A 15,940-nucleotide genomic window follows, 5' to 3' on the forward strand; every position below is an offset into this window, starting at 1 on the left:
GTAAAAATCTATCTGTTGTATGCTCATTTCCTGTTATAATAATTGCGCACGTTCTTAAACTTGCATATGTGGTTTTTACGTCTTTTCAAAATGACGGTCTGGAACCTTGTGCCTTATAGGTTCAAATAACCACATCAAATCTCTCATATTTCCATGCATGTGAGCCCAGAATTTTTGGTCTGGGTTAAACCCAAACTCATAATTTATTCGCCATTTTCAAATGGACATGAAATATGAATTGAGTAAAAGCCACGCTAATATCACAATATAGTAGTGAAGAGCATTAACTACTATATACCCACAACTTCAAGTTTTAGGATCTCTCATATATTTGGATCCATGGGCTTCCGGCCCAGATATAACAAAATATGTGGGGAGCCTCAATTCATCATTTGATTTTTATACTGATATTATCCATTTCACGGTGTATTCTTAACAACCGAATTCACAAAATATATTTCTTCCTTGAGGTGTCGATTATAACAAAATCGAACTTTATTAAATTCATCATTTTCTTATGCCAAAGAAATATGTGGTGTATCACAATTTGCAATAATACCTCAAGGGCTGTCCTTTTGATTGTTGGAACTTTAGGTTCTCAACACTGTTAGATTTTGAACTTTAGGCCAAAATCACATATTCTCATAGTATGGACATTCTTACAATTTTATATACATATTTCGGGACTTCAAACCCTTGCATAATTGTCCATATTTTGAGGAACTTCTGGCATCTCATTTAATTGCTCATCCATGAGTGTAAGGAACTGCAGGTTCCCTTTTGTATATAGTGACGGTTTTACCCAAAATGGTTAATATTTATGCATACGTCACTATTCATGTGAATAGTATTATTCATCAATTCATGAATACATATCTATTCATATGTACAGTACATTTGCCAGTACAGTTATCATCCATATGTACGGCGCTATGAACCAATACAGTACTGTTGCATCATTAAGGAACCCCATGTCCTTATTTACATGTCAGGGATCAAGGACCCTTAAGTCCGATCACATGTTTACAAATATAGTACCGGAGAGACTGCCAGCTCTCATATCAATATCATCATCAAGGATCTTTAAGTCCTGATGTAATGTATGATGAAGATCAAGGAACTTCTGGTCCTGATCTGTATACTGTAAAAACTCATCATACAGCACAATTAATCCATAACATAAATTTACTGGTAAATAAATTACTTGTATGGACGTTAATCCCGCACCATACTTTAAATGTGCGGTAAAGTAAATTCATAAATTAAATTGCTGTATGGACGTTAATCCCGCACCATACTGTAAATGTGCGGTAAAGTAAACGTGCTTGTATGGGCACTAATTCTGCTCCATACATTTAAATAACAGTAAAGGCGTGGACGATAACCCCGCACCACCCTTTAAAGTAAATTTACGATAAAGTAAATGTGCTTGTATGGGCACTAATTCTGCTCCATACAGTTAAATAACAGTAAATTTATGATAAAGTAAATGTGCTTGTATGGGCACTAATTCTGCTCCATACATTTAAATAACAGTAAAGGCGTGGACGATAAACCCGCACCACCCTTTAAATAAATACTGTCGTATGGGTAATAAACCTACACCATACAGTAAATAAAATAATTGCAGAACGGATAAAGTAAAGACAATTATTTGTGGGTTCATATCAACACCACAATCAAATAGTATAATGTTATATTAAATCACTTTATAGAGTAAAAGTCATATTTACCCCGACCGAAGTGTACGTTAAGATTCCAAAACCAAAAGACCAAGTGGGTGGCTGTCAATCAATAAAACTGGCTATCTTTTTTCTGATTTATTCGACAGTCAGCCAATTTTTTTTTTTTGTTTGCACTTGCCGAAAAGCAAGCTCATGTCCCACTTGCCAATATGCCAGCCAATTTGGTTTGTTTGCACTTGCTGGAAAGCAAGCTCACGTCCCATCTTTTGCAAGAACATCCGCTCCCATGAATGGCTTTGCCCAGCAGGCTTTCTCCATGGACAACACCACCAACATGTCTCAAGGCCAGCCCTCACTGCAAAGTGGAGTAGAGATGGACGACAAAGCAGATGAGAGAGAGAGCTGGCTTTACAGAGCAACGACTACCTTCCTCTTGATGAGCCATGCTAATAAGCTAGGATCAGAGGTCATCTCTATGCACAGGAGATTAAGAACATCACCGGATCGGATGCTGTCCATGGTACCGGGTTCAAGATCCATGAGGACGGCGCGAGGGACGTATCGGCCGCCGGAAGCCTCATTCTAATAGACGTTGATCCTCATCTGGCAGCGGCCGCAGGTTTGGGTGTTGCCGACACCGGAGTTGAAGCGGACGGAGCCGATTTTGGGGAAGCGACTGGAGATGGTGACTTGGGCTTTGTGGGAGCTGCAGCTGTTGGTGAAGTGTGGGTGTGGTCGCAGCTGGAGTCGGAGCACCAGATGGAGGGTGGACTCCTTCTGGATGTTGTAGTCAGCGAGGGTGCGACCATCCTCAAGCTGCTTGCCAGCGAAGATCAGCCTCTGCTGGTATGGGGGAATACCCTCTTTGTGAAAGAAACAGAGGAAGAAGCAGGGGAGCTGAGGCTGGAGAGAGATAAGATATCTGGGTTTCAGAGAATTCAGCTTGTATATTTGAGAGCGAATTCGTGCTGATAACGTGTTATAAAATTAGAGAGAAATTGGAGAGAATTGAGATGGAGAGAAGCAGAATGATTTTCTCTCTGCAATTAAATTGATCTTTTTCTATCTGTATATTACAATGGGAAGGTGTTCTTCTTATAGGCAAACCTTCAAACATGTGGGCTCCACTATATAACGTGTGGGCTCCACCTCTATTATTTACAACAATAACCAAGTTCTCGGTTAAATTTTATAGTTTTTTAGTTAATACCCAATTCTCCACCTAGTCCTATTGCAAAACCATATACCGTTTAATCTTTATAAATATACTCAAAATAAACCGAAAAATCAACAATTGTATATTTTTTAATTTAATTAATAAGATGAAATACCTTTACTACCATTTTTAGCATTAAATTAGTTTTGGATCCCGTTTAAGTTAGAATGCAGCGAACATAAAAATTGAGTTTTTCTATTTAAACCCCACACTTCTCTTAGTTCACCCCATTTCCTAAGTTCACCCCAACTTTTAATTTAAATTTTCACAATTTCTAAGAAAACCCAACTATCTTCTCAAACTACCCTTAAATACACCCATGCTGAAAAAATAAGAAATAAAAGAAATTTTCTATTTAAATCCCATAAGCTACCCTTAGAGGAGGAATGTATACAGTTTTGGGGAGATCAAGGGAAGTTGTTCTGAGAGAAATTTACAATGAGAATGAAGTTGGTATGGACGTTTCGGTGCGAGAGGAGATAAAACTGGTACTTGAGGTTGCTACACTTCGCACTAGGAGTAGGCCATCTGATCGGCCATCAATGGAGAATATATTGAACCTTTTATCAGAGTGGAAAAGCAACATGAAAAATAACCCAACTATTGAGGCAGCAGCAGCAAGATTATGATTTTAGATGCATACTGGAATTCCAGAAGTGCCAATAATATTACTGTTCCCAGCAAAAAAAATCACAAACAAACCCAAATTCGAAATTTAATATTTTATAGAGAAAGAGAATAGTTTTACCAAAACATCAGGTATAAAAAATAAAAAATAAAAAATAAAAACAAAAGCAATCAACAGCCAAGCAATCAACAAAGGGAAGAGAATAAGATCATTATAGCCAAATAATCAACAAGTCTTCCCCTGAGCTCCCACGCAGATTTTAAAGAGACATGCTCGTCAATGTTCTACGTCTCTAGTAGTATTTTTCAAAAACTTAATATGAAGAGTGATGGGATGTGTGGGGTGTGTGTATAGATGTATTAGGGTTAAGTTTAAGTTGGATGACCTTTTTTGTCTTTTTACACAATAATAAAACTTACTGCTTAATGATTTAAGTATTGTGGTGAACAAAGAGAAGTGTGGGGTTTAAATAGAAAATCTCTAAAAATTCCCTCTCCTTCTTCAAACCCTCATCTCTCCTCTGTTCTCTCCCTTCTTCCCTCTCTCTCCCTTCAAAGTAAACCAAACAATCTCAGAGCCATGGACCAACTCAAGACCAACGAAACTTTAAAACTATTCTATAGCCATGGTAGAAAAATCCTCCCTTGTCACATCGACGACAATCTCCGTTACCTCGGTGACCTCAAACGTGTTCTTGCCTTCGATGCCTCCATTTCCTTTGCAGGTTAGTTCCATATGCTTCAATTTGTTATTTTCCTTTTGATTTTTGCATAATTTACTTGAATTTCGAATCGATTTCAGTTTCATGTGGCTACTCTGTAGATTTGAGGTGTCAATTGCCAGACGAAGGTGTTCAGCACACCAACGTTGGTGGTGATTGTGAGAAGAAGTAAGATGAAGATGATTTCTCTTTCACCTGCACCAACCCCAACAGATCGCTGATATATTCCAAAATGGCCAGATCTGTTCGGCGTTCGCGATTTTCAACTAGGATCTCCTGTTCCCTAATGCCGACGATGACTATTGTTCCAAAGCCAGAGAGGCTATCGCTTAGTCTTCCTCTATGCGGGCGCTATTGAAGAAGCTCTTATGAAACAACTGCTGTATCCTATGAAACGATTTTGCCATTGGTACTTTGAGATGATATGAAACAATCAATTAATACTCATCTGTGGACTGAGCAATAACAAAATATTCTCTATCAAAACATAGCAACACTTTATGGGATGTTATTCTTTATGCGGAATCATAACATATTTTTATTATGGCATGCCTGAAAGAATTTTAAATCAACACAGAACAAATGTGCATGCTTCTCAATTTTATCTTGTTTAGACCTATAGATGCATATGACTACTCTGAGACCACATGTAAGTTCTATTTCACATGTAATCTATAAGCACTAACCTTGAGAAGCCATTAGAGCAAGCACAGCAATAGCAGCAAAACACACGAACTGGCCTTGGTCTTCCTCTCTCTATGTACTCTAAATCTCTCATGTATGGGTAGGAATATGAGTTTGTTTTTCTGTGCATGACAGTGGGGACCGAAGCCTTAGTTTTATAGGTGAGAGCCATGAGGTTCCTAGCCCATAAAGGAATCCTTAAAGCTTATCCTTATCACCACATGAATCCATAGCCTAATATAATAGATATTCCAGAAGTGAGATAGAGCTTCAACTCTATCAAACTTATCCATGTATACCCAGCTTATCTCTTCCTTGTATCCCTGATCAGATTGGACTCCTAAATAGATGTGAACTCAAATAGAGTTCTTACATTTCCTATATGTTTCTTAGATCTTAACATGGAGAATATCTCAAGAACCCATTTACGGAGCTTTTTGGTAGTTTTTCATCTCCTGAAGCAGGGGGTGATAGAATACAAGATGCAGATACGAGTGATGAAGAATAGCAGATTTATGAGCAAGATAGGGATGACAAATTCTCTGATGAAAATGATTGCTAACATCTCTATGGTTCGTTCTAACTTCTCTCTCTCTCTCTCTCTCTCTCTCTCTTCCATGTTGAAACCGCAGGTTGTGCAATATGGACATCATTTCACATGTACAAACAAGTTTTATGCTTTACTTTTCATGGCAGTAAATTGCTCATGGAAACTTGTCAAGAGGCCTTGCCTGCTGTAACATGAAAGCTACACTAACTACCAATCATGGGAGCTTGACCATCAATATAGGCCACAGCTTTTGGAGGTTCATCCTCTAGCCGGGACAATGTACACCAATGAGTTACAACTTGACAACAATGACTATGGCTTGGTTCCAATAGTTACAACGAAGGAGAATATGTACTTGCTTGATGAGCCTATGCCAGACTTCAGTTTCTTGTTCGACGATATCGGCGAAGGTGTTCCTTTTGAATATGCAAAACCACTCAACTCTATGCCTCCCGTTGAACCTCTATAAGACTGTAACTCAGAGCACAAAAACAGGCGGGAAAAGCACTACTACTCCAACTGGTTATCATTAGATTTGTGTTCTTAAGATAATATTGCTTTTTGCTTAGATTTGCTGGGACAAATTTTTCTCTGATACTGTTTTTCCGGCAAGTTAATTATTATTATTTTTTATTTTTGATACTTTCAAGTTTCTTTAAAATTTGTCTTTTAATTTTGATTATGGGCAGATAGTACTGTACAAAAATATAGAAGTTATATGTTAGCCAATTTCACTGTTTTGGAATAGAAGTTTTGTAAAGTGGCTATATGTATGGGTTTTTTTTTCTTCAGTACATTGTTTTAAACCGAACATCATCATGCTGATATGTGAAAGTAAATTTGGAATGAGTTTGATCATATATAATTCATTCTACTAAAGTTTACACGAATATCACCTGAACTAATAGGATTGTTTACATTTCTCACTAAAAAAGAAAATGACATTATCACTCATATACTTCATTTTTCCTGCTAATCTACCATCTTCATCCAACCCCATCCGAATTTCTATTAACTAAAGAAACCCAAAAAGTAATATATTGTTAAATGTACGTAGAAAGAAACTTCGCTTTGTACTTTTTTTTATAAAATGAAATGTACAAAGGTGAAAAATGTTCAGGATGTTGAGGAAGATGAGAAAGATGAAATTGGGGTTGATAAAAGGGGTAAAGCTTTTAAATCCTAAAATACAGCGAAACGACAAAAATTAAGCGTGATAATTTTTCCACTTCACTTTTGACAAGAATAAGTGGTCAAAATCCGAGTCAAAACAAAAACCTCAAAGCCAATTATTTAATTTCAAACTCCACCACGGAGCCTCTCTAGTTTGATGGATTTTTCCACTTGCGTTAAAGTTGGCAAGTGATTAAAATAATTTCATGGACAAAAATAATGTCGAAATCTGTGTTTGCTTTTTCTTTTTAAATACACAGTAAAATATAAAAAAACTCATTTAGTTGAATTTTCAATATAAATTGGTAATGCCCATGTGACTCGTGAGGCTAACGGATGCTGCTGCCTTTCTTGACCTTCATTTACTTAAGGGAGTTTCTTTGAGCGAAAATTCAAGTATCGATGCATCAACTTGTTGGACGGTTAGATTTGAATTATTTGATCCAATGGTCCAGAATAAATTGTGAAAAAAAAAAAACAATGAAAGCACCTAAAATACTGGGAAACCGGTAGTTGTGGGTTGCTTTTCACCTCAGTGATTTTCTAATTACTCCATCTCGACCCTCCATCTCCATCCTCATCGCCAGCAGCCCTCCCAATCACCCGGTAGATGTCAGTGGTGAAGAAACTGACATCTGCTAAATTCAACAATCATAAAATGCTAATTAATAAGAAATTCGAAGTTGGAATTTTTTTGGTTGTTTGAGTTATCCGGAAAAAGAAGAAGAGGGAGAAAGATGAAGAGAGAGAACTAGCGAAAAAAACAAAACAAGGAGCCTGGGAAGGGAAGAAGAAGAAACAAAGGAGGTGAAGAGGAAGAAACAAAGAAAAATGCGAATAGAAACCTCACTGCTTTCTCCTTTATAAAATTGTTTATCTCAATAAAAAAAGTTATTGCAGACTTAAAAGAACGTGAAAATAAGTTTTTTCTTTTCTTTTCTTTGAAAATTGTTAAAAATCCATTGATAATTAGCCGCAAAAGGACAATGAAGAAGAGAAATTGTAGTAAATCCTGGGAAACCGGAAGCTGTGGGTCCAGAATAAATTTGAATATTTTCTAATTAAAAGAACGTGAAAATAAGTTTTTAATTAGTTTTTTATTTTAAAATTGTTAAAAATGCATTGATAATTAGCCGCAAAAGGACAATTGTAAATAAGAATAGAGAAATCATTGTGCCTACTGAACGTGGAATAATTTGTCTTTGGCGCACCCACCCTCAAGTTGTCTTTATAATATTCGTACCTACTGAACGTGGGACAGAGCATTCTTAAAAAGACAAAATATGGGAGACTTAAACTTGGGACAGTGCATTCTCCGAATTCACAACAGTCATCTTCATCCTCCGAATTCTCTTGTATTGTAATTTGTTATACACCCTCTCAACAGAACCATGGCTGATCTTGCCTTTCCTTTGGCAACCAAACTCATTGAAAAGCTCGGGTCCATTACTTCTGAGCAGATCTGCTTGGCATGGGGCGTTAAAGCTGATCTGAAAAAGCTTCAGCGCACGATGTCCATCATCAAAGATGTTCTCTTGGATGCCGAACAAAAGCAAGAACATAACCAGCAGATACGCAGTTGGCTAAGACAGCTTAAAGATGTATTTCTCGATGCCGAGGACTTGTTGGATGAGTTTGAGTGCGAAGCTTTGCGGAGGGAAGTGGTGGAAACATTTCATGGCACAACTCGAAAGGTACACCGTTTCTTCTCTCGTTCTAACCCAATTGCATTCCGTTTGAGAGTAGGTCATGAAATCAAGGAGATTAGAGAGAGGTTAGATGAGCTCAAGTCCAATAAGGCTATATTTGATTCTCTCACTAGTATTGATCATCATGGAGGTAGTGGTGATCATCATGAAAGAGTGAATGTGACCCACTCCTTCGTTCGTGCTTCAAAGGTTATTGGTAGAGAGTCTGAGAAGAAACAAATTATAAATCTCTTGATCGAACAAGGTGATGATAATCAAAGTGGGAATGGGAATGTCTCTGTTATTCCTATAGTGGGGATTGGAGGTTTAGGGAAGACCACGCTTGCCAAGTTGGTGTACGATGATGAAAGGGTCGTTGGGCATTTCGAAAAGAGGATGTGGGTGTCTGTTTCAGTGGACTTTGAAATTACTAGATTGATAAAGATGATTCTTAGTTCTGCATCAGATACAGAGATGAGTGATAAATTGAGTCTGGATCAGTTGCAAGGAAGGCTACGTCGTGCTTTAAAGGATAAGAAATTTTTGCTTGTTTTGGATGATGTTTGGAATGAGGATCGTATTAAATGGAGTGAGTTGAGAGATTTATTGATAGAGGGAACCAAGTCAGGAAGTAAGATTTTAGTGACGACTAGAAATACCTCGGTTGCTGAGATGATGGGTACCATTCCAACAAACATTAATTTACAATCTCTTTCATTTGAGGATTGTTTGTCTTTGTTTGTAGAATGTGCTTTTAAAGAGGGACGTGATAAAAACTATCCTAACCTCTTTGAAATGGGAAAGGATATTGTTAGAAAGTGCGGAGGGGTTCCATTGGCAGTGAAAACTTTAGGGAGTCAACTACACTCAAAGACTGATGAACGGGAATGGAAATTGGTGAGAGATTCTGAGATATGGGAATTGAAACAAGAAGATGCTGGTCACATTTTACCTGCATTGAAATTGAGTTATACCCAATTGCCTCCTCATTTGAGACAATGTCTTGCTTATTGTTCCCATCTACTAAAGGATAGGATTGAGTTTAATAGTGTAACCTTGATCAGATATTGGATGGCACATGGAATCCTTGATCAATCTCGTGTTCATGGGAATATGGAGTTGGAAGACATCGGAGAGCTATATTTTAAAGATTTATGGGCAAGATCCTTTTTTCAAAACGTTATTGATTGTCATGCGCTCTACATATTTGATATGCATGATCTTATCCATGATCTTGTACAATCAATTGCACAAGGTGAGTGTTTTACAGTGAAGTCTGCAAACACCAAAGATATATATGAAAATGTCAGACATTTGATATTTTTGGAAGCTGGCCAAAATATTTCAACAACCTTGCAAAAGTTGAACAAAGTGCGGACTATAGAAGCAGTCCAAATAGAGATTGATGAATCCTTCCTGTGCACTTGCTTCTCAAGATTCAAATATTTGCGAGTGGTTGAGTTACCTAGGATGTTCATTACAAGTGTTGCCAAGTTCCATTGGTTCCCTGAAACATTTGAGATATCTGAACTTGTGTTGATAATGAAGCAATAATGAAACTCCCCAATGCAATTTGTAGATTGCAGAGCTTGCAAACTCTAAATCTTAGTGGTTGTGAGAATCTCCAAGAGTTACCGAGAGATATAAGCAAATTGATCAGCCTCACATCACTGGTTTTAACCACAAAACAAACAAGTTTTACAAAGAATGGGGTGGGATGCTTGAAATCACTTCGATTCCTTCATATTGATAAGTGTAATCATTTAACTTCTTTGCCCTGTGAAAAGAGTTATCTTACTTCCTTAAGGACTCTGGTGATAGGAAATTGCGAACAACTGGATTTGGGGAACGTAAACTATCAAGGAACTCCACTGAGGCTCCAAAAATTGAGTATTATAAATTTACCACGGATGGTGGCATTGCCTGAATGGTTTCAAGGAGCGGCTAATACCCTTCAAGTCTTGTTTATTAGCATGTGTGAGAATTTGGAGGCATTACCTGATTGGTTGGCAAGTTTCACATCACTCACAAAGTTGGTCATTGATCAATGTCAGAAATTGTTGTCTCTGCCAGAGGGAATGCGTTCTCTTACCTCCTTAAAGGAACTTGTGGTTGATGATTGTCCTGAATTGGAGAGGAGATGCCAGTGCAACATTGGAGAAGATTGGCCCAAGATTTCTCATGTGCCACATGTTTCCTTGTCCTCCTTCGATTGATTTCTACATATATAATATATGCGAACAAAGTGGGTCCTCTCCGTGTGTTTATTCTATACTAATTCCTAGTTTCTTTCTTCAGCTTTTCTCAGTATTTCTTTTATTCCCTTTGTTTGTTTGTTTTCTTGTGTCTGGGTTGTGTTTTATTTAGTTTGGATTGTGTCATGCTTACATCAATTTGATTTTATTCATTTAAGTTGTGGGTGGACGACCAAAAATAAAACAATCGTCTTTGTAAATAATAGTTGTGGACATGCGTGGTGAATGATTTCATCCATAACGACTTCGTTTACTTTCTTTGTTTCGCTTGTTAATTCCAGTATTGTATATATGCTGCAAATTGCAATGTGATAATTTCATCCATAACATCTTCTCAAACTACCTTATATAATAAATGCTCATTTATAGTCAAGCACAAAATAATGCAATTCACAATTGTCCACGATATGAAAACGCTCCATGGTAACATCATTGCCAATGATATCAAATACATCTCTCCATCACTGCTTTATAATTAAAGTAATATATTCAATTATTTTAAAACTATTATTTAACAATAACACTATTATTAAATCACTATCATATAGATAAATGCCTACGACAGTGAGCACCTGAATCTCAAAGCTTAAGAACCTATTAGCAAACAGAAGCAAAAGGCATGAATACCCCCGTACCCTTTTCCGCCATTCAATAAAGCTTTAAACTTCAGGGGTTAACGAACACAACATACAAAAATCACAGAAAATTCATAAGCAGATAATAAATTTCTAGAACCCATGCCAAAATAATTGTACCCAATCTAGACATATGAAATGAAACTAAATTTATATAATTGTACCCATGCCAAAACCATAAGATGAATTTTATTTTATTTTATTCAAGTTGTGGAGTGGACGACTAAAAATAAAAGATTCGTCTTTGTAAATAATAGTTGTGTACAAGCGTGGTGTGGTGTGCACAACGACTTTGTTTACTTTCTTTGCATCACTTGCTAATTCCAGTATTGTATATATGCAATGTGATGATTTCATTCATTCATAACATCTTAATATTGTGATAATCTTTATTTGTTTATTTATTTATTATCATGATGTGTCTCCTCAGCTACATCAAAAGTTTTGGTGGCGTTATGGCTTTACATGCGAAAACAGGAATGCACTCAGTTTTGGTGGCATTAAATCCATTTCTTCTTAATAAAAATAGGATTCATTATTTGATTTTTCTTTTAATTTTAATTTTTCTAATATGAAAAAGTGTGAATTTACCATATTATCCTCATTTGATTAATAATTTTAATTTTTAATATTTGGATTAACTAAGGACATTTTTTGGTATTTTAAATGTTTCACCATTCTCTTCCTTTTGCTTTATATGGTAAAACATTCAAAATACTAGAAAATGTCATTGATTAATGCAAACATTAAGTAAAAAACAAAAAAAGCCTCTCGCAAGTGCGTGCGGAAAGGCTATTTTTTTGTTGTTGAGAAATTCTATGATTGCATTCATAATTCAGTCAAAAAAGCCACTAGCCACAAAGAGCCAATACAAACTAGCCACAAAAGGGCCATTACAATAACGGAGCGGTCTAATATCAAAATTAAGAAAATCAGGTATGTTTCCACCAACGATCAGGCAAGATCGAAGAAACTCTGGCATAGGCATCCCAACTAAGATTGCAAACTTAGAATAATAAAAAAGAGATAAAGCTTGAAAAAACCAAGCCATAACAATACAAATAAAACTCTCACCAAGGAGAGATGAAAAGCTCTCACAAAGGAGAGATGAAAAACCATCACAAAAGGAGAGGTGAAAACTACACAGAGAACCCAAAGAGTATCTGCAACTTATTCCAAACATAAAGAAATTGCAAAAAAGATGGTGGTGGAGATCTGACGCCGAAATACAGGTGAAGATCCGACACTGAGCCGCAGTCGCCACTAATGGTTGGATGAAAATCATAACAAAACTAAGACAAATAGGGAAAACCCTTTGTCTTTGAAAATGGGGGAAGAGGTGAAAGGAGGAAGAGAGGAAGAGAAGAGAGGAGAGGGGGGAAGAACAATGGCTTCTTCCCCCCTCAAGGTGAAAAAGACTCTAAGAGTGTTTTTTGGGAGAAAGGGGACTAGGATTTTTTTGTACCATGCTTGGTTTACCTGAAAAGGCTAGTATATATTATGTATTTTAAAACCTATATCTATATTATATATTAAATGAAAAGGAAAAGCATGCGCATTTGATTTTACTCCCCTTTTTAGAAAAATTAGTGTATAGTCATAAAAAACTTTAGTAATTAGCATATGATACATTATCTATTTTTGTTTTGGATATGGTGGATGAGTTTAAATTTTATTTTGTTAAAAGCCAATGGTCCTACCCATGTGCTCTTTAAGCTTGTTTAATTTGTATTTGAAATAACGTTTTTACCCCTTTTATTTTATATGGGAGCCATATCACGCCCAGCTTTAGAGGCCTTTTCCTGCAGAGAAGCAAGAGGAGGATCGACGGCGGAGAAGGCGTCTTCCATCGTTTTCCGGCGGAGAAGCAATCAATGACAGAGAAAGTGTTTCTGTTTTTTGGCGGAGAAGCAATTGATGACGGCTCGTCCTGGCCTGGCGTCACGACTGCTGGCGGAGAAGGCGTTTTCCGATCCATGGAGAAGCAATTGGAGGATCGATGCCGGTGAATTCGCAAAGCTCAAAGGCTCCTCCTGCTATTTCGGTGACTCGGCCTAATAGATCTCCGTCTCCTGCGGTAATTCAGAACCTATGCTAATTATTGTGATGTTTTTGAATCTGGTGTGTTCTGGTTTTTATATTATGTGATTGAATTACTTGGAAATGGGCTTTTCTTGAGATTTTTTTTGTTTAATTTCGGTGGTGTTGTTTTGAGATTTGAACTGTGGCTACTTTGTTGTGTTTGAGTTTGTTTATGAATGTATTAGAGTGGTAGCTTTTCTTCATCTGAAAACCTGGTGGCATTATCACTTACCACACATGTATTGCCCTCCTTCATGTCTATAAATACGTTTGAATATTACTTTCAAGTTCTTATTGAAAGTTTTGTTTTTGTTTTTTGTTTTTTGTTTTTACTTTGAAATTGCTGTAGGCTGGTAACACAAACAACTTTTCTTTTTTATTGAGTTGTTAAGCTAGTGTTGATTTGATTCCCTTCTCTTTGTACTTGTGGAGTTTGCTATCTAAATTATTTAGTTTGCAACAATGCATATTTCAATTTTGTTTTGTTTCTAGCTATATTTTCAAGGCTTATTATCACAAAACGTCCCTAACGTTTGCGAAACTATTACATTGCATCCTTAAAGTTTTTTTGTATCACTCATGGTCCCTAACGTTAATATAGGTGCTCTTAAATAGTCCCTCCGTTAAAAAAACTGTTAAATCCAGGGATATAATAGTCAAATCAATCCAAAATTATATTTAAAAAAATATTTTTTATTTCTTCCCTTCTCTCTTTCTTTTCTTCTTCTTCTTTCTCTCTGCCCGTTCTTTTCTTCTCTTCTTCTCTCTCCCTGTTTCTCTTTTTTTTTTCTTTTTTTTCTCCTTTTCTCTCTTTCTTCCTCTTTTCTTCTTCTTTTCCTTCACATGGCTGTTTCTTTTTCTTCCTCTTTCCTTCTTTGTTCCTCATTTCATCTTCTCTCCAAAAGCAACTAGATTCATCCTCTCAGAAGGAATGCTGGGTTTGATGAAGTGAAGCTGGGCTGCTGGGTTTGTTTGCTGTCAACTTAGCATAGAAACTACCAACTACCAACTCACTCATCTGAATCTGATCATAGGAGTTTGACGAGCTGCATGCAACTCAATCGAATTTCAGTTTTGACTAGTGGTGCTGGAAATTGGGTCTACTACTATTTTCAACGAGAGGCAGAAGACTGGATTTTTGGGTTGCTTTTCAGTTTCGAGGCTGCTATTGGAAAAGTGGAGGCTCTCTCCCATGATACCCGTTTACAAAATCTCAACAGGAACAAAGCTTGTGCTAAAAACATAGAAATCCAACTCATCTCAAGGGAGAGTAGTCTCACTGTCAAATTCTCTACGAATCAACGCGTTGTTATAAGAAGATGAATCTGGTTGCTTTTGGAGAGAAGAAGAAATGAGGAAAAAAGAAGAATAGAGGAAGAAAAAGAAACAGCCAAGCAAAGGAAAAGAAGAAGAAAAGAGGAGGAAATAGAGAAAAAGAAGAAAAAAAGAGAAACAGAGAGAGAGAGAAGAATAGAAGAAAAGAACGGGAGGAGAGAAAGAAGAAGAAGAAAAGAAAGAGAGAAGGGAAGGAAATAAAAAATATTTTTTTATATAATTTTGGATTGATTTGACGATTATATCCCTGAATTTAACAGTTTTTTTGATGGAGGGACTATTTAAGAGCACCTATATTAACGTTAGGGACCATGAGTGATGCAAAAAAACTTTAAGGATGCAATGTGATAGTTTCGTAAACGTCAGGGACGTTTTGTGATAATAAGCCATATTTTCAATTTCGACCTGGAAACTTGAGATCATATTGCGGTTCTTAGGATAGAGATGCTTGTTGTTTATGACATCACTGTCATATGATATTTTGCAATACCATTTAAGCTTTAGTTCAGTAAAATTTTATACAAGTTCTGCATTATAGTTTTGCACAAACTACATTGCAGTTTTGGAAACTGCATTGCAGTTTTTGTAATTACAATTGGATTTTTGCTCTTTTCTTGGCCTTCAATCTCACCAATTTGAAGAGTAGAGGCTACCCAGATGAGGAATTGGGTGAGCAAGAGAAGAGTAGAACTACTCAAGAGCAAGAGAACTCAAAATTGGACTTTTGGAAACTGCATTGCAGTTTTCATTTAATTACAATTGGATTTTTGCTCTTTCCTTGGTCTTCAACCTCACCAATTTAAAGAGTAGAAGCTACCAAGATGAGGAATTAGGTGGGCAAGAGAAGAGTAGAACTACCTAAGAGCAAGAGAACTCAAAATTGGACTTTTGAAAACTGGAAACTGCATTGCAGTTTTCATTTAATTACAATTGTTTTTGTAGCTGTTTTCGTTTTTGTTTTTGTTTTTTTAACATAATTGATATTTACATTATATTTTTGTTGCAGTTTCTGTTTTTATTTGCAGTTTTTGTGTGAATAAGTTTTGAAATGCTTTTTATTTTTATTTATTTTTAATAAACCATTGATTGTTTATATAAATATTGTATAATTGAATAAATATTACAAAATCAAGTTTGGTGTAGTGGTTTGTGAGTGAGCCTTCCTCCTTTGAGGGTCAAGGTTCGAGTCCATTCAATGACACAATCTTTTTTTTAAAGGTGAATAAAGGGCAACGGAGTTGGTCATCTACAGACGGTGGCAGGTGATGGCGGCCAACGGTGGTGGTGG

General features: G+C 36.5%; 1 protein-coding gene across 1 annotated transcript; it reads left to right on the forward strand.

The window, feature by feature from the left end:
* Positions 1-8,048: 8,048 nt before the first annotated feature.
* On the forward strand, positions 8,049-9,899 carry LOC117635315 (putative disease resistance protein RGA4). Its single transcript, XM_034369654.1, has one exon. The coding sequence runs from the start codon at positions 8,049-8,051 to the stop codon at positions 9,897-9,899; it is 1,851 nt and encodes a 616-aa protein (XP_034225545.1).
* The last annotated feature ends 6,041 nt before the right edge of the window (positions 9,900-15,940 follow it).

Source organism: Prunus dulcis, chromosome 7 (assembly GCF_902201215.1).
Source record: "Prunus dulcis chromosome 7, ALMONDv2, whole genome shotgun sequence".
In the NCBI taxonomy this organism is placed as follows: Eukaryota; Viridiplantae; Streptophyta; class Magnoliopsida; order Rosales; family Rosaceae; genus Prunus; species Prunus dulcis.